The sequence below is a fragment of the Tiliqua scincoides genome, chromosome 2, assembly GCF_035046505.1.
Source record: "Tiliqua scincoides isolate rTilSci1 chromosome 2, rTilSci1.hap2, whole genome shotgun sequence".
Lineage (NCBI taxonomy): Eukaryota > Metazoa > Chordata > Lepidosauria > Squamata > Scincidae > Tiliqua > Tiliqua scincoides.
The window spans coordinates 221,397,691-221,424,019 of NC_089822.1; the positions used below are offsets into that span (position 1 = coordinate 221,397,691).

Consider the following 26,329-nt stretch of genomic DNA (forward strand, 5'->3'; position numbering starts at 1 on the left):
TTCATCAAGACCAAGCAGGGTTCATAACCTTTGAACGAAAGGAGCGATTTCAATTTTGATTTTTGCATTGTGTTCTGCTGGCCATTCCGCATCCAACGGTGTATGGCACGACGGGGTAGCTCCAAAAGTCATGAAGTTAGCGTGTCCTCCCCCAGGGTGCGTCACCCCCCCGGCACGTCACCCAGTGCGGCCCGTACCCCCTGCACCCACCTAGCGATGCCAGTGAATTAAAGACAAAAGAAGAACTGTTAAGACAGGGCGTGGAGATGGATTGGTGGACTCGCTTGCAACTTGATTAAAAATTTGGGAAAGATAAACAAGAAGGATCCTATTCATAACAGATGCCATTTGATATAATAGTCTTAGAAACAAAAGAAAAATATATCAGAAGAATGTATATGTTCCTTTTGGATTTTGAGATGCATGAAGAAACAATAAAAGAATGTATGATAAAATGGGTGCAAAATATAGGCCATAATATTACATTAGAACAATGGGAACAGATTTGGAAATATAATATAAAATTTACTAGAGCAACAAATTTTAAAGAAAATGTATATAAAAGGTTTTATAGATGGTACATGACACCAGTAAAACTGGTAAAAATGAATCAGAACATATCAAAAAATTGTTGGAAGTGTAAATGTGAAGAAGGGACTTTTTATCATATGTGGTGGACATGTAAAAAAATGCAAGTATATTGGAAAATGGTAAAGAATCTAATACAAGAGATTGTTGGATTTACGATACCGCTGAAACCAGAGTTATTTTTGCTTAATATTACCTTAGGTATTATAAAGAAAATGATGTGTATTTAGTTATTATGATATTAACTGCTGCAAGGATTTTATATGCTAGATACTGGAAAGTTATTAAAATTCCAAAGAAAGATGAATTAATAGCGAAAATAATGAATGTGGCAGAAATGGACAGGCTTACAGAGATTTTGGATCAACAGCGCAAACCAACACAGATAGAGCAATGGAGACCATTCTATGCTTGGTTGAAAATGAAGTTGTAGATGTATAAGATAGGGCATTTAGATGAAAATATTGTATGCATGATATATTATATAGGATAAGATATGATAGATAAATATATTAAGAGGCTAAACTAGAAGAGGAACAAGATTAGAAGATATGTATTGATTGATTAGATCAGGGGTGCTCACACTTTTTTGGCTTGAGAGCTACTTTGAAACCCAGCAAGGCCCGGAGATCTACCAGTTTTCTTTTACAATGTTTGCGCCATCATAACATATAACATTTATGTGTACAATGTATGTTGGTGTACCTTGAGCCCCACTGAGTATAACAGAACTTACTCCTGAGTAGACATGCCTAGGATTAGGCTGTGAGGCTGCAATCCTAGCCACACTTACCTGGGAGTAAGCTCCATTGAGTACAATGGGCCTTACTCCCAGCGTTTCCTCCCAGAGGCACCTGAAGGGGGGGTCGGCACTCCGCGATCTACTCATTTTGCCTCGCGATCTACCGGTAGATCGCGATCCACCTATTGAGCACCCCTGGATTAGATATATTGACATATGATTGCCTGCACCCTCCAACGGTGTGTTTTCGTGTTGTGTATTGAGTTTGTATTTGATATGTGTTTGTTTATATTTGTTGTTTGTTTTTATTTTGGAAAATAATTTGAAGAATAAATAAAATAATAAAAAAGAATCAAGACAAAGCCCTGAGGAGTTCAGCAGCTTCTGCTTGTGGCCCTTTTCTATGCTGTAACACCAGTCTTTGAGACCCATGTTGGGTCGCTTTGAAAACTGTCCAGGGCAGGAACCTGGCATAGCAGAGTTTGTGCTGCACCACGTTAGAAACAAGCACAAACTATTTTTAAGAAAATTATTGTGAATAATATCTAATACCATCTGCTTTAACAGAGTCTCACATTTTAGCACCCATTTTGTGCCAATGTTTTATTATTATTAACAGTATTTATATACCACTTTTCAACCAAAAAAAAAAAGAAGTTCACAAAGTGGTTTACAGAGAAAAATCAAATGGCTCCCTGTCCCAAAAGGGCTCACAATCTAAAAAGATGCAAAAGAACACCAGCAGACAGCCACTAGAAAAGACACTGCTGGGATGAGGCTGGCCAGTTTCTCTCCCCTTACTAAAAAGAGGACGCCCACTTGAAAAAGTGCCTCTTACCCAATTAGCAATTTGGCCTCAAAAGCCTTTGTAACCACCAGGGGCCTTTCCCTGTTACCTGTTCCAAACATAAAACGGCCTGAACAGGCTGGTCTGCTTCTATCCTAAGTGCAAACAAATGTATTTTCTAAGAAGTTTTACTAGGGGAAACTATATCTTAATAATGAACATTTCTAACATGTTCTAGTTTAGTTCTTTGTTGCTAATTGTCCATCTATCCTTAGGGTCATTATGCCCTGATACCAAGACTTTTGGTTAGTATAATTTAATACGTAGTTTCTCCTTTTAGCAAAAAGTACCAAGACTTTTCAGTAAACTTTGCAAATTTAGTACAGTTATGATTAGCAGCCATCAACAACTCCTTTAAAACTGGTCAGCAAATGCTTGACACAATTCTGCAGGAAGGAAACTCTGTTGTCGTTCACTTCTTGCGTTCCAGGCCAGCAAAGCAGAATACTGACCCGCTGCAGGATCAAAGCAATTCTGTTTGCAAATACTAATGCTCTGCTGCTATCTCAGGTTTGTTCCTTATGCTAATCTCTCTTTTACTAGGGTGGGCCAGGCATAATTGGTGCCCCGGGACCCAGGGGCAGTGATGGGCCTCCAGGACCACCTGGGCCTCCTGGCAGCATTGGTCCCAAAGGCCCAGAAGGTATCCAAGGCCAGAAGGTAAATATCCACCATCTGTCATTTTTTTTGTTTCCATCAAAGACCGATACAGCTCTGCCTCATCACTTGGGGAGGAGCTTCTGTCTCTCAAATTCTACAGCACAACAAAACCTCGGGAAGGGGGCAGTGCATGAGTGACTGTTGCCTTTCTTTTGTTCGGTCCAGCATCAGGGGAACTGCTGAGATGGGGAAGGGAACTTTCATTGTCTTCCCTTGTGTTCTGAGCATGTACGCGTCCCGCCTGGCTCCCAGGCTTGAGCATGCCTCTGCTGTACCACTCAAGCTTAGGAGCGCTTATTTAACACATTGGGGGAGGGGGAAGTCTAGTCAAGGAATGCTTGTTTTTCCTTTCTGTAGGGTGAAAGAGGACCTCCAGGTGAAGCAGTAGTAGGAGCCCGAGGAATTCCAGGTATCCCAGGAGAAAGAGGAGAGCAGGTTTGTTCATCACAGATGTTCCTGACGTGGGGCATATATTCCAACTCAAACTATATCACCTTCTGTAAGAAGCTTGTTGACTTCCTTTTCTGTTTTTTTAACAGGGAAGTCCAGGGATTGATGGCCCTAGAGGAGAGAAGGGAGACCCTGGCATGACGGTGAGTTCACATCAGTCTTCGCACATGGAATCATGAATCAAAACCCTAACCTAAAATGGGAGTTTGGGCATTGATAACTCTGTAGCAGCCTAAGATGGCTAATTCAGCAATTTTTCCTCCTGTAGCAAGAAGTCAGGCTTAGTCAAGCACTCAGTGCTCCCAGTTGCAGGCTTCTACCATTCTATCCCAGGGGTGTCAAACTCATTTCATACACAGGACCATATAGCTTTCATGATGCTGAGGGCATAAGTTATGTCATTAAGGAGTTAGTGATGTCATTAAGCAGTTCATGACAAAAAAAACAATTTTTTCTCACCAAGGAACTCTTTAGCTGCAAATAGAAGAGAAAATACACAAACCTTGATCATATTTGCAAGATATGGGAGAGCCCAATTATCATGTGGGCTGCCCTTTTAGCAGTGACACCTCAGCCCAACTTAGCAGCTGAGAGCAGCTGATGGTGTTGCTGGGAGAGGCCGAGGGCCAGATGATGAACTTCCGCGGACCGCATCTGGCCCCAGGGCCTTATGTTTGACATCCCTGTTCTGTCCTTTGCTTGCGATCTCCGTTTTCACTTTGTTCTTGCACTGGCAAGTTTAGAGGAGGGAAGTCTGCCAATTTCTCCCTACATCAATCTTACATTCCTTTGTCATCAGTGGAGGATCTCCGCAATAAAATAGACCTCAACTTGCTTTGTCAACTCTTCTCCCTTTCTGTTTCTGCAGGAAGATGAAATCCGCCTGTTTGTAAGGGAGGAGATGAGTCAACACTGTGGTAAGGGGCCACCCACCACTAAACGCTGTCCTTCCTTCCTGGTGTTTTCTTCTGATACTGCTACCCTGTTTTTTTAAAGTTTGTTTCATTTTGGCTGCCCTTGCTGGTCCTGAAGCAGCCTTGTGCTGTGGTGCCAAGTGTTCTGTGCCTTAGAGGTTGTCCTTTCTCAGAGTTCTCTCAGTGAGGCCTGGGCGTAGCCAAACCAGAACCTGAAGTGGTACTCAAATTCTGCTACCCTCTTTTTATCTAGGTATGTATGCGCATGCCTCCCACCACCTCCCCTCCCTATTCCATTGCCACCTGGCACTTCTTCAGATCTGGCCAGTGAAACTGGCTCCTCTTCCATCCTTCCTGCCTGGTGAGTTTGGAAAAAAAACACCAGGTAACAGAGGAGATAGGATGTGTGGAGATGGCACTGATCCTCTTCTGTCCCCATCACTACCACTTCCTTCTTACCTCCTGGTGCTTCTTCAAAATGGGCTGAGCAGAGAGGATCTTGGGACTGCAGGTGATAGAGGAGGTGGCAATCCCCTTTCCAATAGCTCCCAACAACCCCTACTTCCTCCTTCAGTTCTATTGCCGTAATTTTCATCAATGGTATTGGAGGAGGAGGTTATCAGTCCCTCCCCATATTTCTGCCATTTGCTCTCTGAGAAGAATGAGGTAAGAAGACAGATCCAGCAGTGGCTAGGTAGAGTGACCAGGTAGTCAGCAGGCTGGGGGAGGCAGCAGACAGGCAATGGGGACAGGGTGTCTCCCACCAGTTGGCCACCTCCTCCATCCTGCGTCTCAGGGCAACTGCTTCACAAAGCCTCATAGATGGGCCAGCCCTACTCTTAGTGCCAAACTACACATCTGTGTAGATCTATGACTGGATTTTCTGACTTGTTTTCAACTGAAATGTAGTTGGGGAAGGTTTTGTGAATTTGCTTGCAGCAGTGACAGAGAAGGAGCATTCAATCCTTTCCTCTTATACCATTTTTCCAATCAAAATTACATCACATGCCTGCAAGGGGAAATGTACAGATATCTGTGTTTTTCTTGCTGGGCAAATAACAGATGTAAGGGAGACAATTTTGATCAGGAAAATGACACAAGGGAAGAGTGAAGCATTCTTTCCCCCTATTGCTACTTCAAAGAAATTGATCATCCATCATAGCTGTTTATCAGGGTTTTAAAAAAAAAAATCTTGGGAAATCTTGAATGACATGTAGTTCAGCCTTCAGAGCCTGAGAACAGAGACTCTGAACTGGATGCCTGGACAAATTCCTCACCTCTGTGTTTCTCATTGCAGCTTGTGGAGGCCAGTTCTCCTCTCCTGAAAGACGTGAGTACTTTGGTTACTGTTTGCTGGCTTCTTCTTTGTAGTGCCCATAATCCTAGCCAGTGGTAAAGAGCACCATCCAGAATATAGACTGATAAACATGGTTTGTGCTCCCAGGTATGCAGGAGGCTACTTTGAAAACAGATGTATCCCTCCTACCCCAGCAGGAAGATCATACATAGGTAACTCCCCCCCCCCAAAAAAAAAAAAAAACTGCTGGATTAGTTAGCAACAGACATCCCATTATAAGTGAGCAAAAAACCCCAGGAAGATGGGGTTTTTAAGAAATAGTTGGGGCTGTTGGGATGAAGAATGTAACAAATGAACTGATGCCTTGCTTCATTCCTGTGCAATAGCTAAGCAGTTACGTTTCAGGGAGCCAATACATACTGGTCTGTGTTGGTCCAGTTTTTTAAATGATTATTTATTTGAAACAGAACTCTGCCCACTATTTAAGGTTCAGAGCATCTAAAAAAAATTTTTCATCTCATTCAGCCTCACAGCAGCCCTGTGGGGTAGGCAGGCAGCCTTAACTTACCAAAAGAAAACAAAAACAAACTGATAACATTTCAGGGACAAACTAGATATGTGGCAGAGACCCAGGTCTGGAAAACCTGATCTTCACCCATCTTCTTAAAAGTGATGGGAGAATGCTCCATATACAGGCAGAAAGTAGCAGGTGGGGGATAGAAAGATGTTTAATACTTTTCCTGCCTGCATTTGTTTCCCTTTCCTGCAGATGCAGTAAACATGCACCTGAGAATCCCGATTGGGAAAAGTTGTTGGGGGACAGGAGTGCAGAAAGAAAACTAAGCACACTTCCCCCTGCTCTCTTCCTCATGGTCCCTTTGCTTTTTAGATGTTTGGCAGAGCTTTGCATTTCCTGTCCTGGGTATGCTGTGGAATGTTGAGTTTGGCCAGACTGAGAAGCTTCACGCAGAGAAATGGGGTTTAAATTCCCTTACCGCTCTGTAAGCCTCTCGCTCCATAATAGGTCTCCTTGCATCTTCACCAGCTCTATAACTGGCACAAGTTTAAGGAAAGAAAGGGGGTGAGGAGGCTACTGACAGAGGGGATAGGATCTGGGGTGCACCATCACCACTGGATCCATCCCTCCCACAACCTCCCCAGTTTTGCCCCATCCCTGCCTTTACTGCTGCCTTACCTGCTCTGGCAGCCACAATGGGTTCTGTGGCTAGATGGGTAAGTGCTGCTGCCTCTTGCAGCAGCACTCCCAAAATAGTTGCTGACAGGGAGCTCTGCTCACTATCAGCAGCCATTTTGCATCACAAAACATTCTGGTCAGCAGCCCATCTTACACAGGAATCATCTGTCAATCAACCAGTTGTGCTCAAGCCTTTGTCAGGACTGGATTACTCGTATAACTTGCTGTTATGTTTTTTATGTGGACTTCATGAAATCAACCTTTTTTTTTATCTGCCAGTGAAACTGTTGCATACCTTGGAGCACCCTGTGCTGTGCTCATCTTCCTCCCTGGCATATTCTTTCCACTGATGTTTTAATACTAGATGCCCATGTCTTGTTTGTTGCTGAAATGTTGATCAACTCAAATAAGCATGGGTGTGCCTGAGTTCAAGAGCATTCCACATGACCCTTCCCAAACATGTGGGAGTAAGAGAGTATTAAGATAAAATTCATCTGTGCAGGAACATGCTGATTGGTCTGCTTTCCAAGAAGTCCTCTTCTGCTAAAGGTGGGATGATGTGGCCCATCTCAAAGTAGCATTAGACATGGCTGAAATTGACAAAGGAATGTTGTCCCTATTAGCTTCAATTGGTCCATCACACAAACCTTTCAGGATTATCTCTTTCCGGGCTAGGGTGGTTAATGCCCTCTTGTGGAAAGTGGATCTCTTGAACAAGACATGTGGATCTCTTGAACTCTGGCTGTTCAGCCTGTCTCTTTTGTGTCTTGAGGAAAGGAATGACTGAGCGGCGTGTCAGTTATTTTTATGTGCTTGTTGATGTTTGCATTGTGACCTTGCCCCTCTCAGGTCTTCTCCCCAACTATCCATCTACCCAACCGTTCCCGTCTGTTAATGCTCAGTTAGTCCCTGTGCTTAAGTTATCACACGCTGAGGAAGAGGAAGGTGAGTCTTGTCTCTTTTGTGCACAGCATCACCTCTTTTAGTGTGCATAGAACTTCTGCTATTATTCTCTCCTTTCCTTGCAAGCACCAAACAGTTTCAACACTTCCCATAACACAAAGTTTAGGAATATGCATGCTGTTGAGAAAGCAGGATTTAACTCTGCACTTCATTTGAATGCAAAGATCTATTTCTATCCATGGCCAATGCATGGTGAGCTTACTGAGCTAACACATTTGTTGCAGCATAATGTTTTATGGGAAAGAAGTACTCTCCTAAGTTTCAAAACCTTCCAGTTTAGGAAGAATCAACACCATGCTTCTGACAAAATGAGCTGTATCCCACAAAAACATACGCCATAATAGCCTTGAACGTGAGCCTTTAAAATGCCATGGGATGCTGCTGTGTTTTTTTGTTCCAACTGTTGTGGCTAGAATTAATGAAGATACATTCACAATGGCAATGAGGTCAAAAATACAGGAAAATCCTTTCTTGCCAACTGTCCATCCCTCCTGTTAGCAGCAAGTATAACATGGACTAGTAAGTAAATGTAGCATGAAAGGACAGATGGTTGTAAAACATGCACGTATTAAGTGGCTCAAAGGTCATTTGATCTCCCTAGAAACATGAAGTTGCACATGATTCTATGCTGTGATTCTGCTTGTCTTCAGACAAGTTACATATACAGCACAAATTATGAACCAGTTCCATGATGATGTGTACTGTAGTACATAAAATACACGGCACCAGATGCACTATTCCATCATGTTCATCAGCCATATTCTAGGAATACATGCATCAAGCACATGATTTTTTTCCCCATTTGCTGTTCCTTCCTTGCTGTCTAGCCCTCCTCATTCTTGGAGTTCATCTGAACCAGCCATTCGTGTTTTGTAGGGGGCCAAAACCGAAACACAGTGACTGACAGTGACCATGAATATGAGTACATCTACACAGAGGAGGACTATGAAGAGGGCCTAGGAGCAGATGGGACAGAGAGTTCTATGCTGAGGGATGGTGAGCTCTAATAGTCTGCAGAGCATTTTTGAAGGAATTGTGGTCATCTCCCAGAAACCCTTGCAATGTAGGCACCAAAAGACTGGCACTGGGCTCCTATTCAAACCCAGTGAAAGTGAGCAATTAAAAATATATTAATTTGGAGACTACTAGAGAAGTTATGGGAAATGACTGGCCACCTCTGTATCCTCTTGTCCATGGACAGATATGTGTTACAAAATCACTGCCATTACTGGAGCTATGGTCTTCCCCTATGACCACTAGTTGGTAATCTTGGCAAATATGTTCAAAACAAAAGCTAGTAGAGACATTACTTTCTCAAGCCCTAGGAAAGATGGTCTTAACCAAATGTGGGACCTCATGGTTCTTTTAATATACAGTATTTTCTCATTCTTGCTTTCTAAAAAGGCCAAGTTTATGTGGTTTAGCAACAAGGAGGAGACCCTGAGTAAACAGACTAAGAAAGAAGCTTCCATGGCATAGTTGAGATGTAAACAAACCATTGGCACAGTATTCTACTCTGGAATCAGTGGACACTGTTAACTTCAATAAGTTAAGGTTCAATTTTGGAGCCATTGCTCTTGAGTGTGTAGGATGAAGATACAGCTCCAGTTCACCTTCCTCTTTTCTTCCATTATGTGTGTGAACAAGGTAGTCCTACAGTACAGTCCCATTCGTCCCCCTGAAATAAATTCAGTGCCATCATTTGAAGCCACATTCTATGTGCCAACCTTTTTTACTTTGGGGGGGGGGGAGTAGGGAGGAGCAAGGTAGGGAGCCATGACTTTTAAAACCAGTATTCCACTCCCTGTTTGTAGAAGTCATGAGCCCAGGGGCAGCTCCCAAGCATGGACGGCAAAAAAGAGCACCTTCTGAGGAAGGTAAGCAGCAGACTTGCCTTATGGCCTTTCTCTCAAAGGAAAAATTATCTCCTTTCCTTCTGTCCTCCTGGGATTCATATCTATTCATTCCTCCTGATACTATGAATGATACATCAGAAGCTGTAGGTCAACTTTGGGAACATAGGTGCTGTGGGATGTACACAACCCTTCAGGGTTTTCCTCTTGTTCTATGCTGCTGCCATTAGCCAACTGTTCCAGGGGAAAGGGCTAAGTGTCTTCAGGCTGAATGAAGCTCTTCTCCAGTCTGATCCTGAGTTGATATTCTTAGTATAGCAGGCATGTGCTAGCAGAACTGATCTGGAATCACCAGGAATATAGTCTGGTGGTGACAGGCAAGGCACTGTGAGTTCATTTGCTTCGGCTTGTGGAGATACAAACCTCAGCACATCTGTGGCTGCATTTCTTTAGTACAGCCAATGGTTTTCACAGGGTTTGCTTTCAGATCCTGGATGAGTCAGTTAACAGCCTTATAACATAAAATCTCTAATTTGAAGTTATGGAAGCAAGAATCTTATAGATGCAAGATTCTATGGCAAAACAGCCATATTTTTATGAAGAATTCCTCATGTTACAAATGTGAAGAATTTAATACAGCTGAATTAACAATAATGTGTGTTGGGGCCATGTTGACAACTTGCAAAAGAAGCATTACTTGCTAACCATTTTGAATTTAATCAGGCAGCAACTTTCCATAATGATAGGACCCAACTTGCAATCAGTAAGAGTTGAGAGAGCATCATGGCACATCAAGATCTTATGACCTGTACATGATAGCAATGGCTTATTGTCTCAATAGTGCTTTTAGGAACTTCTGTAGCTACCAGGCAACCTGTAACATTAACATGCTTATAGCACTGTAAGCTGCTGATATTAACTACCAACCTTGTGTGGCTCTTCTCCATCCTGTGTGCACAATGTCTTAAGAGTTGTGTCTGGGAGACTATGGAAAATATTTAGTGTTTTCTGTTGAGGGCCTGTGATATCAGGGAGTTGATGCTAATGCTCTAACAAAGCTAAGGTATAGATTTGCTTCCTTTTCAGTTCCAGCTCAGCGGTGCACGTTGCAACTGGATGAGGGAGACTGCAGCAAATATACCCTAAGGTGGTACTATAACCAAAAAGTATCTGAGTGTCGGCCCTTCGTGTACAGTGGCTGCAAGGGGAACCCCAACCGCTTCATGACCAAGGAGGACTGTGAGCATCATTGCAGCCTATAGGCAAATGCAGGTAAGAATTGGCAGAGGCTTGAGATTCCTCCGGCTTCTCCTCTAGGAAACCTTCAGACAATACTGTAAATTTTGAAGGCAGGATCAGTATCTGATTCTCACTGCTTCCAGTAATGCTGCTACTTTTTTTCCCTAGGTGGTGACAGAGTGGATAAGAAGAGAATAAACTCGGAAGTATGTTTCCTATTCTGGGAGAACTGGAGAACTAACCAAAACAAGAGACTCAGCCTCGAGGCTCCCACAAGAAACCCATCCGTGGCCTCCACAAGACTTCGGGCACAAACAATGCATTTGGTCTGAGGCTCACCTTGCTGCCTTTTTCACTGCCTGCAGCACAATTTTGTGTGCATGCGCCTGTGTGCATGCGGGCTGCTTCAGCTGGAGCAGAGAAATGGTGCTATTCTTTTTTAAAGTATTTTTGTTGCTCTTGATTTATATTTTTTAAATTAAGGTGAAATTTATATCAAATGAAAAACATATGCGTAACCTCTTTTATATGTAATATAAAAAAGAAAAGACATATTTTAATTTGAGCTCTCTTAACTTATTTGATGCTGGCCGACAGGTAACACATGGAATGTATTATAGCCAGACCAAACGATTCTATCTGCACCTTGCTTTAATTCCCATAATGTTTTTTCCCCCATTACTACAGACTAGCAGGAAACTAACCTGACCATCTCTTATACTGTTTCTGGGGAGCTAAATTTCCTATTGTTAAGTAGCAGAACCATGAGTATGAGGGCATCAGAGTCATGATGCATTGCCAAGCTAGAGTTCTATTGATGCTTCAAAGGCTTGATCTCTTGATTTTCTGATAAAAGTTGCAACTTGGTCCCCAATTCCTGTGTCTTCATAGCTTATTGCTCTTTGTTGCTTATCTAATGTCTTTATTCTTATGGAAGTAGTTGTTGGCTCTTCCTTACTTGCAACTGCCAACACAAATGTATGTCCATTTGCCAAACCTGCAGCTCTGGTAGGGATAACTGATCAGAACTAATAACTCTTGCTGATTTTTAATACATAACCAGGAGCAAGGATCCTCAGCATGTTTCTTCATGCTCTTTTAAACCCCCCCCCCCCCCATTTCTTATAAATATATATTCAGGAGCTTACACAGACATGTATCTAGATAGCTATATCTAGCAGTGCATACCAAGGTTTTTCTAGTTTCAAGATTCTGCTATAAAATAAACACTCTTGTTTGACTCCTGAGATTCCAGAAAGAATTTTTATTCATGAACTGAAAGGAAACTTAGAAAAAATGCTTGAAATGTACACAGGCATTGTGGATGCCACTGTGATATATCTCTAACCTACCTGTCTACCCACATGTCATTCATTGCTTCTGCCAATCTTCCAGTGCCCACATGGTGGCAGCACTCCTTCATTCTTCAACTCTGGACTCAGAAAATAATGATTTTTTTTTTTCTCTTTTGCTTTAGGTCAAGGACTTGCACACAAAAAAATTTAATGGCAAGACAGGCAAAGGCCAGTCTTACAGAAATCTGCAGAGCTATTCAGAATCTCTGTCAAAAAACAAAGTTGGAAAACTGAATTTGAGCATCCAGACAAGTCAATTGTCAATACTGTATATCTGCATTGTTCTTGTGAGAAGTTGATCATTGGTTTCCAAGATCTTTCTATCTTAGGATGCCAGACTGGGCTTTCAAATAAGAGCCCTGGTGGATCAGACCAAGGGATTGTCCAGTCCAGTGTTCTGTTTCAAATAGTGGCCAAGCAGATGCCTCCAGGAAGTCTGAGAACAATGCATGAGAGCAGTAACTCTTGTCTAAAGTAGAACTCTGGGCGCAATCCTACCCTGCGCTGGAACAGGCAAGCCAGGAGGCTTGTGCTGTATCCAGCGCAGGATAGGTGCCAAAAGCGGCTCAGCCAGAGACAAGGGAGACTTTCCCCCTTACCTGTGGGAAAGGAGCCCTTTGCCCTATGGGTCTCATCAGACCTATTGAGGTGGCGCAAGTTCAAGGAGAGCGGAGTGGCTTAAAGCCATTTTTCCTAGGAATGGGGGTTGGGATCCAGCATAACTGCCGGATCCCAGCCCCGCCTCCCGTTCCCCGCCTGCCAGCACCCGGAGCCACCTACCGCCTGCCCTCCCCGCGCCCTGGAATGCCTCCCTCCCACCTCCTCCCCGCCTACCTCAGAGGCTTGCGTTGGCCCAGGTGGGCCCAAGTCAAGGGCTGGATTGTGCCCTCTGTCTTGTCATGGATGTTCCATTCAGTTATAGTGGCTAGTAGTCATCTTATCTATTTATAAGTTTAACCCTTTATGAAGGCCATCTAGAATAATGGCTAACACCACATCCTGTGGCAGTGAATTCCATGCTAATTATGTATTATGTAAAATACTTCTTCCTTTCTCTCTTATAAATCTGCTTGCCAATAAATTTTATTGAGTCACCCCAAGCACTAGTATTTTGATTATAGAAATTTATAAAATTTATAGTAATGTTCCTGTCCCTTGGTCATTGTTTCTGAACTAAATAGCCCCCAATTGCTTTACAGCCTGATCCTGAGCTGCCCAGGGCGCATGGTTGTGGCAGCTTTGAAAATGGCTGCCTCTGCATTCTGTGCACCCAAGGCAGCCGCCAGCGCCTCCTTGGGAGAACTTACTTGCACTCAATCTCATTCTGCAATTTTGCTGCCCATTTACTCAGTTTGGAGAGATTCTTCTAGAGCTTTTCACTCTCTGTTTCAGAGTTCATCATCCAGAATAAATTGATGTCCTCTGGAAACTTGGCTACCTCGTTGCCCAGCCCCTGACTCCATATTACTTTATGAATAAGTTGAATAGTATCAATTCCACTAGAAATTCTTGGGGAATGAGCTACTACTTCCCTCCATGCTGTCCATCTATTCTTATCTTCTATTTCCTGTTATGTAAAGAGTTATTGAGGTGGGCCAGTCCTCTTAGTCCAGTGGTTCCCAATCTTTTTTGTATTGGGACCTGCTTTTTAGGTATTACAACATATTGAGACCCCCCTAAGACTTAGGACCAGAAGTGATGTCATTAAGCAGGAAAAAGGAAGTGACATCATTGTGCTGGCAGGACTGTAAGCAATAACATTAAACAAGAAGGAAGTCATTGTTTTTAATAAATCACACTTTTTGAAAATCAAAAGAAATCCAAATCCTTTTAAGAAATATTCTGAATTCTTCGCATCTGACATTTGAGTTTGAATTCAGTGATTTATGCAGCTCTGAGAACAACGTTGCACAGAATGCAATGTGTCTTTATGCTTTTGATGATCAAGGTGGTAAAGCCAAGTTTTAGATAGTCTTCAGAGTACAGTATTTATATGCCTCTTCTAGGCATGCACAGGGAAGGCACTACATGCCCACTCAGAAAGAGACCTGGAAGTGACTTCACCACATTGTCTCACACACACCCCAAGACGAGCCCAAGGCAAGGCTATTTTCCCCCACAGCCAGAAGCACTGAGGAAGTGGCAGTTTAACAGGGAAGCCTCTTCCCTAGTCAGAAGTTCCCACTGTTCCCAACTGCTAGGTTTTGCGAAGTTATCTTGCAAAGGAGCCCAGCAGGCACAGAGAGGACAATATCTTTTGTAAAGATAGTAAAGAAAGCAAACTCACCACCAAACAACCACAAATTATTGCTCCAAGAACAATCACTAGTATTCAGGCTCCCTCTCGCTCTCTCTCTCCCACCTCACATTCTCACTAACCACTTTCTTAAGCTCTGCCTTTCAAGGTGGTAGCAGATGGTTGTTCAAAAAAAACTTCCAAGATGGTGGTGCCCAGCTTTTCAAGATGGTGGCACTAAGCTTTCCACAACCCCCTGAAAATCAGCTTTCCACCCCCAGGCAGCCTTAGCAGTGACTGCCAAATTTGCTTAGGAGTTTTCAGCAACAACACAATCCTATGTGTCTACTCAGACATTGTGACACAAGTACCATTGTGTTCAGTGGGGCTTACTCCCAGGAAAGTGCACAGAATTGCAGCCTGGGTGACATTGACAAAGAATTCTGAATGGTTTACAAGTTGTAACATCTTTGTATGTTTGTATGTCCACTGCATGGGAGCTAGAAACACCATAGCTTTGAAAGAACAACCAGAATCATAGTGGAAATTAGGGGTGGGCAATTGACTCAGGGTGACTTAAGACATGCAAAAATACTGTTTTTGATTACTCAAGTCAACTCAAGTCATGGATGTCACTGACCCCGACTCAACTTGTGACTCGGGGCCAGTTACTCTGAAAAAGAGTTTGGGCTCAAAATGACTTGAGTCCCTATCTCTTTAGTGTGTGTGTGTGTGTTCTTGCTTACTTTTTTGGGATGGGAACATCAGAGGAGTGTTAAATGACAACTCACACGTGCCCACCCCACCACTACCTGTCTTTTTTCTGTGGTCATGCTCAGGGTCCTTAACTCATGACTTGGCTTGTATCTCAAAATGACTCCGACTCATGACTTGAAAGTTCTCAAAAATTTTTGCAAGTCAGGTCACAACGGTTTGTGCCTTGAGCACATTCCTGGTGGAAACAACCTCTTGTGTAAATATTACTCCTCAAAGTTAATTCATTTGAAGAAGTTTCACCTTAATCCTGCGCAGGAAGCAATAGTCTCCAATAAATTATAGCATATTGGAAGAACAACATAAAAATCAGAGCACATTTCTTTTTGTATGCGTGAATTCTATATGAAACACCCATTTTAATTGCTTTTTTTTTTTTAAACTTGCTGAACCACATTATAGAAATAATCAGTGAATTGCTGAGTATGGTGCTATTCTGTTATAATGTTGCTGCCACCACAGGGCATTTTAAAAATAGCTTTGCAACTACATGTGCTTTTCAACTCTAGTTTTCTGTGTACACCCTCTCTGTGTACACCCTCTCGGTATGTAAGCACGTCATGTCCTCCTACTTCTTCCCTTCTCCCACTCCCATCTTTGGGGGTGGGACATCCCCTACTTTTATCAAATGCAAATTCAGTTCTAATAGTTTCTTTAGACCTTTGTAGAAAAACAGAGGAGATGAAGAAACAACTCTATATACAAACAGGTGGTTTGTGTGCTGCTGTGAGCATATACAGTATAGGCATAATGTGAGAAGTTGTGTGGACTACTGTTATGCTAAGGGTAGGATCTGGTGCTATTAAAATAATCATTATGTAATCGTATAAGTGAACAAGCTGCAATTCACAACCCACAGGTCTGTTCTGGAGTAAATGGGTTATGGGTTAATTTATGGGATGCTTATTAGTGCTCCAATCGTAAATATTTTTAGACAACAATTTTTAGTTTTAGTGGTACTCTTATCACTCATTGGATACTACCCAGTGAAGGTTAGGCATGCCTAAGCCACATGGAAATCAATGATATTGATTGTTCAACACAATTCAGTATATGCAAGTCTGGTTTAAGCATGCCTAACTCTGACAGATGATAGTCTGATTTCCTAGTGGATGTTTACACAATCCATGTGTAATTTTCTCTTGATATGGCTAATGTGTTTTGGATCAAGATGCAAGGTAGTGCTTCAGTTAAATATTCTTAGAGGCAGAGCCATCCCTAGAAGGGTGCAAGCAGGGTGTTAGCCCAGGGCAACTCAACCAACGCAGGGACTGCCCTATTATGACCATATATTGGTCGTGAAAGTGCAGGGCCCAGGGCAGCTGCCCCAGTTGCCCTACCCAGGGGACGGCTCTGCTTGGAGGGGTTGGAATTATTTCTAGTTTTTACAGTAGTGGTCAAACTCAGTAATTTCTTGCAGTGGTACGTTATTATAGAAAGCCAATGTTTTCTTGGCTAAGATGTGCTGAATGGTCTAAAGAAGCTTTGGTGACGTCTGTTCACCTGCTGCTTGCTAGCTCTGTTTCATCCAGAGAGATTTTGACTGTAATTCTAGCCTTTTCCCAATCCGTGAAGACATGTTGCATATTTGTATTTCATACTGAATGCATAAATAATTAAATTTAACCCATTTCTGTCCAGCCCAAAGGTGCACCCATTTGATCCCTATTGTGAATATGCAATGTTGGGCAGAAAAGGATTAAGATAGTTTCCCAGTACCAAAGCAGCAGGACATAGCTAGCACAGCCAGCTTTAACCTTCATGATAGTTTAATTCTGAGATCCATAGGCAGTTCTTGCTTAACAGCCCAATTTTGAGCTGCCTGGAGCACGGGGCTGCTATGGTGCTGAAAATCACTGCCATGGCATCCTGAGCACAACTGGGCAGCCAACAGCAGCTCCTTGGGGGAAGGGCACATTCATCCCCTTTCCCCAGGTAAGTAAAGTTGTGCCACAGTGGGGCTATTTGATTCTGCGGCAGCTCTGGAAGCTCTGTGGCAGCTCTGGAAGTCATTTGAGAGTGTTCATTCTGAAACCATGTCTGAAGCACACAGTGGACTAGATTACATAGGTTTGCTGGGGTATAAATCTGATAAATGGATAAATAAGTTTAGCTGTCTGGGGACTGGATGATGCTGGTTTAAGATAGGGCAACTTGAACTACTTTGAATCCTTCCATCTCTGTGATCCTTTGAACAAAGGGAGAGTAACACAAGGGGCTTCTTCTTCAGGCACATTCATTCATTAACAAACCAGATATATTCATTGCTTTGTTGCCTCTCTCTTGGAAAGGGTGCCGGCAAATGAATCGGACTAATATAGCTTGTAATACCAGAGTGTAAACCTGTGGTTTTGTACATCTAAAACATATGCCCTGCTACTATTGAGCTGTAGCTCCTCGCCCATGTTACCAGCTCCCTGTGAAGTCCAGCATGGTACTCATGTTTCATATCTTGTAAAAACAATAGCTTTCTATGATACCTTAAACAATTTGCAGTATGACTTTTCATAGTTTCTTTTGAATTAAGCTCCCTACTCATTCACTCAGATTATCAGAAAAAGCAGCGCTTCCATCCTGCATGGTCCTGCCTAGCTAAGTTCCCTGGGTGAGCTACAAGGAGGATCTCAGCCTTGTCCTTGTCTTCTGTCTTCTGTCCAGTGTGCTTACAAAGAAAGAACACAAAGAATTCTGACCAAACAGCATCCTCTCCCCTGATGTATATATGTTTGTTGCCATCATGGTTTTATGCCTAAGATACTGAATGTACAATATTGATGCACAAATGCAGTTTTTCCTTTGTAAGATCCTTCTAATGATATTGCATAGTACAAAAAAGATCCCAAGGTGCTAAATGAATAAAGTTTATGGTACCTCATTCTGTCAAATGTATTTATCCCGTGTTATATTTGAACTTGCCACCAAATTTCTCACCTTCCTATAAGCTGACAAAATATCTGATTCCATCCACAGTCATATTGAGTGTGTTCATAAATACTCGGAAAGACAACCACTTCTCCACATTTCCACCTACATTGCTCATTTAGCAATGCCAATGGCAGCCATCAACTACACTGGCTCATCACCGTCTTGGTCGGGCCTTCTTGGTGGTGGCACCCTGTCTGTGGAATTCCCTCCCTCTGGAGCTGAGAACAGCTCCCTCTCTGGAGTCCTTTCGATAGGGTCTCAGGACCTTTTATTTAGGGAAGCTTTTAAATGCTGACATCAGGAGGCTAGCACTTTTTTTATGGAACATCTTTAATTGTTTTATTGTTTTGTGGTTTTAATTATTTTAATGTTTTTAGCACTGTTTTAGCATATTTAAATATTATTGTAAGCCACCTTGAGGGCCCTTAAGCAGGTGGAAAGGCAGGGTATAAATCTCTTTAAATAGATAATAAATACCCACATCCCTTGGCATTTATAAATCAGGCCAACTCCTGGGGCCCGCTGCAACCTTTAAGACAAAAAGGTAGTAAATACTCCCTCCCCATGGAATGAAAAGGATAAAGTCAGAGGCTTGAACGGCTGGTACAGTGAAACACCTATTATTTTTTAGGCTCGTAAAGCTCGTAAATCCTAATAAGTCATTTTAGAAAGTGGGTTCTGGTGCTAAAAAGTTTGGGAACCATCGATCTAAAGAGCCCATGTTCACTTTTTTCTTTGCCTCCCAATGGAAAATATGAGCAATGTTCTGTCCACTTCAAAGACATTGTCAAAAACAACTCTGGTCTGTTAGCTGCAAAACTGATGTAACCACATTTATCGCATTTGAAGCTCTGGAAGACAAAGGTGGGATTATCTGATTTTATCCTCCCTGTAAAATACATTAAGCTGCAATGGCACTAGACCACCAAGTAAGCTTCATCACCAAGTACAATGACCAGAGAGTTCTCAAGAGTCATGTAAAGGAATCAAGAAAGGGGGGCATTGGTCATACCCCAAGATCTCCTCTGTCACGTATTAGTGTTCCAGAGTTGCCTGAATAATAAAGCAAGGCTTTAGTGCAGCCCTGAAACTCTCAGTCCAACCTCCCAATTCAGACTTTGTGCAGGTTTGTAAGTGCCACTTGCAAGCTTGATGTTGTGACAATCCTATAGTGTGACAATTTCCGCTAGTTATTGAGATGGCAGGTGGAAAATGGTAGTAGGTGATCAACTGTGTAGTTAAAAGCTCTGACACAATTGGTTCCAATGTTTTTAATGGATGGATATGTGAAAGACACTATGCCACCAACCAGACAAACACAGGCTACTGGAAGGTTGTATGTCTTCCCTCTCAAGAAGCACACCACAGCAAAAAGAAGACCAGAGCGACTGATAAGTGTTGTTTTTTTTAATTGCTCTAATCTGTTTTAAGCCTTCCTAGGAATCATTAGATTAAAAGTCTGGATATAATATTTAAAATAAATAATATACATGGACGCATGTGAGCCATTGTCCTCTGCTGAACGCAGACCCAGCTGCTGGTCTTCCCTGGCTAGATTCAGACAAATGAGGGCAAAAGAACACAAAATGCCTAAAAAAACAAGGAGTCTGAAATAAGTCAAATTGCACTGGTAATGGATTTGCTTCTCTGCCCCATGACTTGTCTGGATCACTCATAAGGGCATTAGTGAAATGAGTGCCTTCAAATTTGCTGCAAAGTTAGCGTGAGGAAACTAGAAGTGTCACCGTTCCTCACTGGACCCTGACTTCAGCGCCTTAACAAGAAATTTTTGAGATAACAGGAGCTAGTCACTTGGTGCAAAGTACACAAGCCATTTGTGCAGTGCCAGTAAAGGACACATTGGGGAAAGAAGGCCCTCCTTACACCAGCTGGAACTCACCACGGACATTAACATGTTCTGGGAGGAGAACCATGGTCACAGTAGGTATATTTCTTTTTGTGTATGTTCACAGCAGGGAAAAGAACAGCATTGTGGGATCTTAAACTAAAGATTTGCTTGTTTCTTTACGGAAGCAGGGAATGAATTAGCACAGCACAGTATACAACAGGAATCTGTTGTTAGCATACCACCACTATACACAGGACTAACAGTGGAATCTGCAAGTAGTCAGAAGACGGCACAATGAAAGGGACACTTATTTAGCAGTATTCTGCAGTACAATCAATATTCTAATCCTCCTGCTGGTCAGGTTAATATTTTTACCTCAGACTTCTCAGCATAAATTCTCAGAAGCTCAGGGCTCAATTCTATCCAACTTTCCAGCTCCGCTGCAGCCGCAATGCAGCCCTGAGGTAAGGGAACAAACGCTCCCATATCTCGCAGAGGCCTCTGTGACTGCCTCCCCACCACAGGATGCAGTATACACCCCATTGGCATGGCTGCACTGGCACTGGAAAATTGGATAGCATCGGGCCCTCTGTAAGTATCTTTTGGAGCACAGTCTTTGCTTCCTCTCAGTGGGAATACGGGTGCTCTCCTCTCTCTGTCTGATGATCAGGGAGAAGTCACTCTTTTCTGAGCTGCAGAAAATATTTTAGTTCCATACAAGTTAGAACCCTCTCCATGCTGAGAGATTCTCTGATCAAGCATGGGTCTCACCGGGCAGAGGTCTATTCCGTGGCTCATTTAGCACAATCCATCCTTGTAGACTAGTATCTCCGGAAGTTTGTTTCCTTGGTTGAATTGCAACCGAGAACAAACTTTGCTGGCTTCTAATTCTGTCCTTGATGTGATCTGCATTACAGTCTGACCTCTCTGAAGGCATTTCAATCCAGCCAAATATCATGCACGACGCCCACAATAAAAGCTTCTTCTAAACCCTGAAAACTCTTACTAAGGTTGCTTAGAATTTTAGCTGAGTGGGCAGCCTTCATCAACCTTTATGAGTCAGGCAGGGTGCATTCCCTTCAGAACCAGGCAAATATCCTAAACAGGTATATAGTGATAGCAGAAGAAACATTTGCGCTGGCACACGGGCTTTCACAGTCACATGGTTGTGTTTGTTTCTTCCGCATGCCTCACAGAGGATTTTGGCCATTTTTATATTTACAAATATATAATCAAGGCATATTGGAAGCAGTAGACTTATAACTGTACACTACAAAACAGAGGATGCAGCTTCCTAGGATATTAAGAGAAAAATCCCCAATCATTTGAGAGCATCAACATTCTCCTGATGAATCCCTAACTACACATTCATCTGTTAGTTAGACAAATCCATAGTGATAGATCCATTCATGCTAATCTACTCAGAAAAACTCTTAATATTAGAGTAGCACCCCCTTATAGTCAGTATGTGCTCCCTTACCATGATCACTGAGTTCTTCTCTCTGTGTTAGTGGTGACTATGCTGCCCCAGTTTTCTAACTTTGTAATTGCATGCCACAGCTAAATGGAGGGGAGATCTTGAATAAAAGAAGAAACATGTGCAAAATCAGAAAGCTCAAAAGTTAGAATAGACATCCTGCAAAATGGTGAGACAATAGCCAGGTTGGAAAGAGACATGTTGGAAGGAAACATTTCTCCAAACAATTCTTGGAGGCAAAGGACAAGATGCTAGTGAATGATGCTAGTGCTAAAACTCCACTCAGGAAGCTGCAAGCATTAATATCACATGATGTCAGGGGTCTCCAAACCCTGACCTGGGGGTCAGATGTGACCTGCGGTGAGCCTCTATCCGGCCGGTGGCCAGCCTCTGGTCCCCTGTCAGCCTCTGACCCACTCGACCAAACACGACTGGAGATGTGCTCCAGTCATAAGAACATAAGAGCCCTGCTGGATCAGACCAAATGCCCCAGGGAGCACACAGACAACAGACACAATCTGCATCATGGAGCCCTCCCCTGCATCTGGCAATCAGAGGCAGCCTGCCTCTAAAACCAAGAGCCTGCACATACCTACTATGACTTGTAACCCATGATGAACTTTTCCTCCAGAAATTTGTCCAGTCCCCTCTTAAAGACATCCAGGCAAGATGCCATCACTACTTCCTGTGGTAAAGAGTTCCACAGATTAATTGAACGCTGGGTAAAAAAAATATTTTCTTCCGTCTGTCCTAACTCTCCCAACACTCAACTTTTGTGGATGTCCCCTGGTTCTGGTGTTACGTGAGAGGAAAAAGAGTGTCTCTCTATCCACTCTGTCCATCCCCTGCATGATTTTGTATGTCTCAATCATGCCCCCCCCTCAGGCACTTCTTTTCTAGACTGAAGAGGCCTAAACACTGTAGCGGCTACAGTGTAGCCTTTCCTCATAGGGAAGGTGCCCCAGCGCAGACTCCAGTTGCGTCTGGAGGGTGTTCTGCGGGCTGGGGAGGCTGAATGCAGCCTCCCCAGCACTCAGAACGCCTTCTAAAGGCCTAAAAATATCACTTCCTGGTTTTCCAAAAACTCAGAAGTAACTTTTTGTGCCCTCTGAAGGCCTTACAAGACTTTCTGAGAGTCACGGAGGACTCCCTGGCCCTGAGAACACACTCCAGGTATTTCCTATAATGTGCTGGTTCTGAGGTATTTATTCCTGTATATTTACCATAAGTTAGCTGCTTGGAAGGTAGGGAATGGGGGATCATTTAAGTGTGTGCTTTATTTCTGTGGTGTGTGTTGGTGCTTGGAGGAATCCTGGAAACTTTCCTGTGATGTGCGAGTTCTGATATATTTATTCATGTACATTTAAGTAAGCTGCTGGTGGGGTGGAGGAATGGGAGTCCATCTAAGTGTGGACTTTATTTCTGTGATGTGTGTTGGTGCTTGGAGAAATCCTGAAAACTTGAGCCCATTAATTCATTCAAATTCCATTTCTAATGTATTTATTTAAATTTTACATTTAAATTTCTTTTCCTGGCCTCGACACTGCCAGATATTTGATGCAGCCCTCTGGCTGAAAAGTTGGGAGACCCCTGCATGATGTCCTGAACAGGATTTCTGCCTTCAAGGTTCACTGCCATCAACAGCTTCATGACTAGTAGAAATTCAACAGGTGCGGCCCCGCCCACCTTGCAGATGTAGACATGGAAAGCCCTTCCCTGCTGGGTTTCTTCCTTCTACAGGAGCAAGAAGTGGTAGGCTCAAGCAAGAAGAAAATCCACAAATTATGCAGGGGGAAAAGATTCCCAAATAATCTGACACTTTTTTCTCTTTTTTTTGAAACTTGGATTTTTACTGATTCTGATTCTAAAAATTTAGAATTCTAAAAATTATTTAGAATTAGCACATAGGTAAAGAGGCTTGTTGATAAAGCATTGTAAAGAGTTTATTTGAACAGTTTGGAAAGAAGAGCCCCACCTGCCCTCTTCTTCCACACAAGGGGTACAATCCAAGCACATTCCTTAAACTGAACTGTACTGAACTGAACTGTGACTTCCACCATATTCTCTGTAAGCCAAAGCATGCACTCAAAGGTTGCCATCCTAAGCACACTTTCCTGAGAGTAAGCCCCATTCAACAAAATGGACTTACTTCTGAGTAGACCTGGTTAGGATTGTGCCCCAAGTCTCTCTGTACTATGCAGCTACCACTGCTCTGCCTGGTCTTCCCCTGCAGTGGACTCAGTCACAGCTCCAGCTCCAGCAAGGGACTCCCCACCTCTTTTCCTCGGAGAGCACTGCGAGCAGCCACTGGCTAGAGGCATAGTGACGTCACACAATCGCCTCCCCGTTCCCCCCTCCCTAGTCCTGGCAGCCACGTCGTGCCCTCTGTAGCTCACCAGTCAACGAGTGCGCCTGCGCGACTCTGTCCTGCTGAGCTGTCTGTGACATGCTGGCAGGAAGTGGCACCTGGGCAGGAAGTAGAACTTCCTAGGCATACACACAGGCAAGGCAGAGGAGTTGCCTTAACAGTTGTTCCCAGTGCAGCTCCTTCCTCCTTCCCTCCTTCCCTAGTGGTCTTTCTCTCCTGGCCTCTCCCTGTGCCAGTCCAATTTCCCTTTCCTCTGCTGCCCTCTACCCACATAGGGATGCTGAAGAAGTTTGATAAGAAGGATGAGGAATCTGGTGAGTGTCTGGCCTGACCCTGGTCAGAGGAGGGTCAAGGGATGTGGGAGGGAAGGGCTATGTGCTCTTCAGCCCCTCCGGTTTATGGGCTAAGGAGGGTGTGCTCACTACTGCTGTGAGGCCAAGTCATGGTGTGAAATCCTGGTTCCAGGAGCCCCTTTATGTTAAACCCATTTCTGCCCGGCCCACAGATGTACACATTTGATCCCTGTTGCGTATATGCAATGTTGGGCGGAAATGGCTTAACTATTCCACGAAGGCTGCGTGGGAGAGAAAGCACACACGGTTCAAAATACTTGTACGCAGCTCATACTTTCTGGTTTTCTTGCACTTTCAACTCTTTGTACTAAAGAAATGCAGTCTTAGTAGTGTCAGCAGCTTTGGGTGGTCCCAACAAAATACTCATTTTATGCATGCTTCATTTGAATGAAAACTCACATGGGTGTCAAGGTCTACTTTCTTTCCAGAATTGCTTATGGCTGCAGTCCAGATACCACTTCTTTAGATCTGTTATCAAGAGTCCCTTGGACGTCCATTAAGGCTTTCCAGAGTAAAAGAAAACATGAGACTCTGTTGCATTTGCATTTACAAACTAAACCTGCACAATGTCTGAATCTGATGTTTAGAGTAAGGATTTCAGGACTGCCACTAAAGCCTTTTTTTTATTCAGGCAGCTCTGGAATGCTGATACAGGATGGACATAGTGGATCTCAGGGTATAGTCAGTGTCCATGGTTCCTTTACATGCCTCCTGAGAACTCTCTGGCCTTTATACTGTTTTTAGAGTATAAGGCCATTTTGAAGTACAAAACTCCAGTTGGGGGGTACACACACTTTATTGAATCACAAAGCAAATCACACTTAAACTAAAGCATTTATTCACAAGAAATATTACCATAAGAAAGTGCATGTCTTTAGGCTGCAATCCTATACACAGTTACCTGGGAGCAAGCTCCACTGAACTTTGTGGGACATGCTTCTGAGTAGACATACATGGGCTTGTGCTGTCACTCATACAACAGAGGTCTAGCAGCTTAAGTTTTGCATTTTAAAATTATTTATTTTGCTCTTGCTTTTTGTTTGCCTGTGAACTGCTTTGAACACAAGAAAAGTCCTGAAAGTCTAAGAGAAGCATCCATCACTTTTGTCATTGCCCTTTAGGTAATGTGAATATAGCCTTAGGGCTGTTCCATGCAGCATGAAAAAGGAGGTATTTGCACCATATAATGATTGGTGGAGACAAGTGGTTGTAGTCATGCAATAAACCTGATGCCTTTGGCCAATTAAGTTTGCTGCGATTGTGTTTGCTGCATTCCACATCGAACTATGTCCCCTTTGCATACTGCAGTGTTCCATGCAGAGACGTGAAGTAGATGCTGTAAAATCTTTTTGCATCACATGAAGCAGCTCTGTGTGATCTATATCAAATAGGAAACTACATGCACATTTTAACATTTGTTTCATTTTAGTCTTAATACAGTTGTTGTTCCTCTTGTTGCCTATAGCAGTTCATTTAAGAGCTGTTATCTATACGTTATGTTTGTATATGAATATGTATTTTATTTTAGCAAGGATTAGTACAGCAGCTCTCAAACTCTCTGGGAGTTCAAGAACCTCTGGTAAGTGCTGGCGGGAATTGTGAGGGGGGATTTGCCCTGGCAGTGCCGTAGCAATCGTGGCACCACGGGCACCGAGAGGCTTGTCTCCTTACCTGGGGGGAGGGGTTTGCAAGCCTCAGAGAGGGTCTGTGGAGGCCCACAGCCCCCTCTGCGGGTCTCCCCCAAGTGATTTATCATTCCAATCTGTAGGTCAGAGCACCTTCCAGTTTACAGGAATGGGTTTGCGGGCCTCCCAGACGCTTTCTGAGGCTTGCAGACACCCCCCCCCCAGTAGGAAGACAAGTCTCTGGGTTCCTATAGTGCCACGATCCCTGCGGCACCACCGGGGCACCCATTCCTGGGCCACTTAAGAGAGAATGGCCCTTTTATACATACTATGGTGGGTAGTGACCCACAATTTTGAGCACCTGTGGATTAGTACATTGTTATATTGTTTGACCTTTCTCTTCATGTTTTCTGTGATTCAAAAGTTGAACATTTGGGTTTAGTTGTTGTTTGTTTTAGTTGTAATAATCTTGCCTTGTTCTATATGAAGCTCTCTTAAATTGAATCAGACTTTTGATCTTTCTAGCTTAGTTTTGTGTATTCTGACTGGTGGTGGCTCTCAAGGGATTTGAGGAGGATCTTTTCCATTTCCTGCTACCTGCTTTTTTTAAACTAGAGAT

The 26,329-nt window shown here is 43.2% G+C and overlaps 2 protein-coding genes across 3 annotated transcripts in view; both read left to right on the plus strand.

Moving 5' to 3' along the window:
* The window catches only part of COL7A1 (collagen type VII alpha 1 chain), a 133,697-nt gene extending 121,295 nt beyond the window's left edge, over positions 1-12,402 (plus strand). Inside the window, exons 100-110 of the mRNA XM_066612976.1 lie at positions 2,721-2,837; positions 3,195-3,272; positions 3,377-3,430; positions 4,156-4,204; positions 5,499-5,531; positions 7,543-7,638; positions 8,533-8,652; positions 9,471-9,533; positions 10,596-10,748; positions 10,917-10,954; positions 12,226-12,402. Coding sequence (XP_066469073.1) covers positions 2,721-2,837; positions 3,195-3,272; positions 3,377-3,430; positions 4,156-4,204; positions 5,499-5,531; positions 7,543-7,638; positions 8,533-8,652; positions 9,471-9,533; positions 10,596-10,748; positions 10,917-10,954; positions 12,226-12,402 — 978 coding nt within the window. The remainder of the gene's footprint in view (positions 1-2,720; positions 2,838-3,194; positions 3,273-3,376; positions 3,431-4,155; positions 4,205-5,498; positions 5,532-7,542; positions 7,639-8,532; positions 8,653-9,470; positions 9,534-10,595; positions 10,749-10,916; positions 10,955-12,225) is intronic.
* An 11,457-nt stretch (positions 12,403-23,859) lies between these two features.
* The window catches only part of COPG1 (COPI coat complex subunit gamma 1), a 30,074-nt gene continuing 27,604 nt past the window's right edge, over positions 23,860-26,329 (plus strand). For both annotated transcript variants that reach the window (XM_066613456.1, XM_066613457.1), the window contains exon 1: positions 23,860-24,046. In XM_066613456.1, coding sequence (XP_066469553.1) covers positions 24,010-24,046 — 37 coding nt within the window. In that variant the 5' untranslated portion in view covers positions 23,860-24,009. The remainder of the gene's footprint in view (positions 24,047-26,329) is intronic.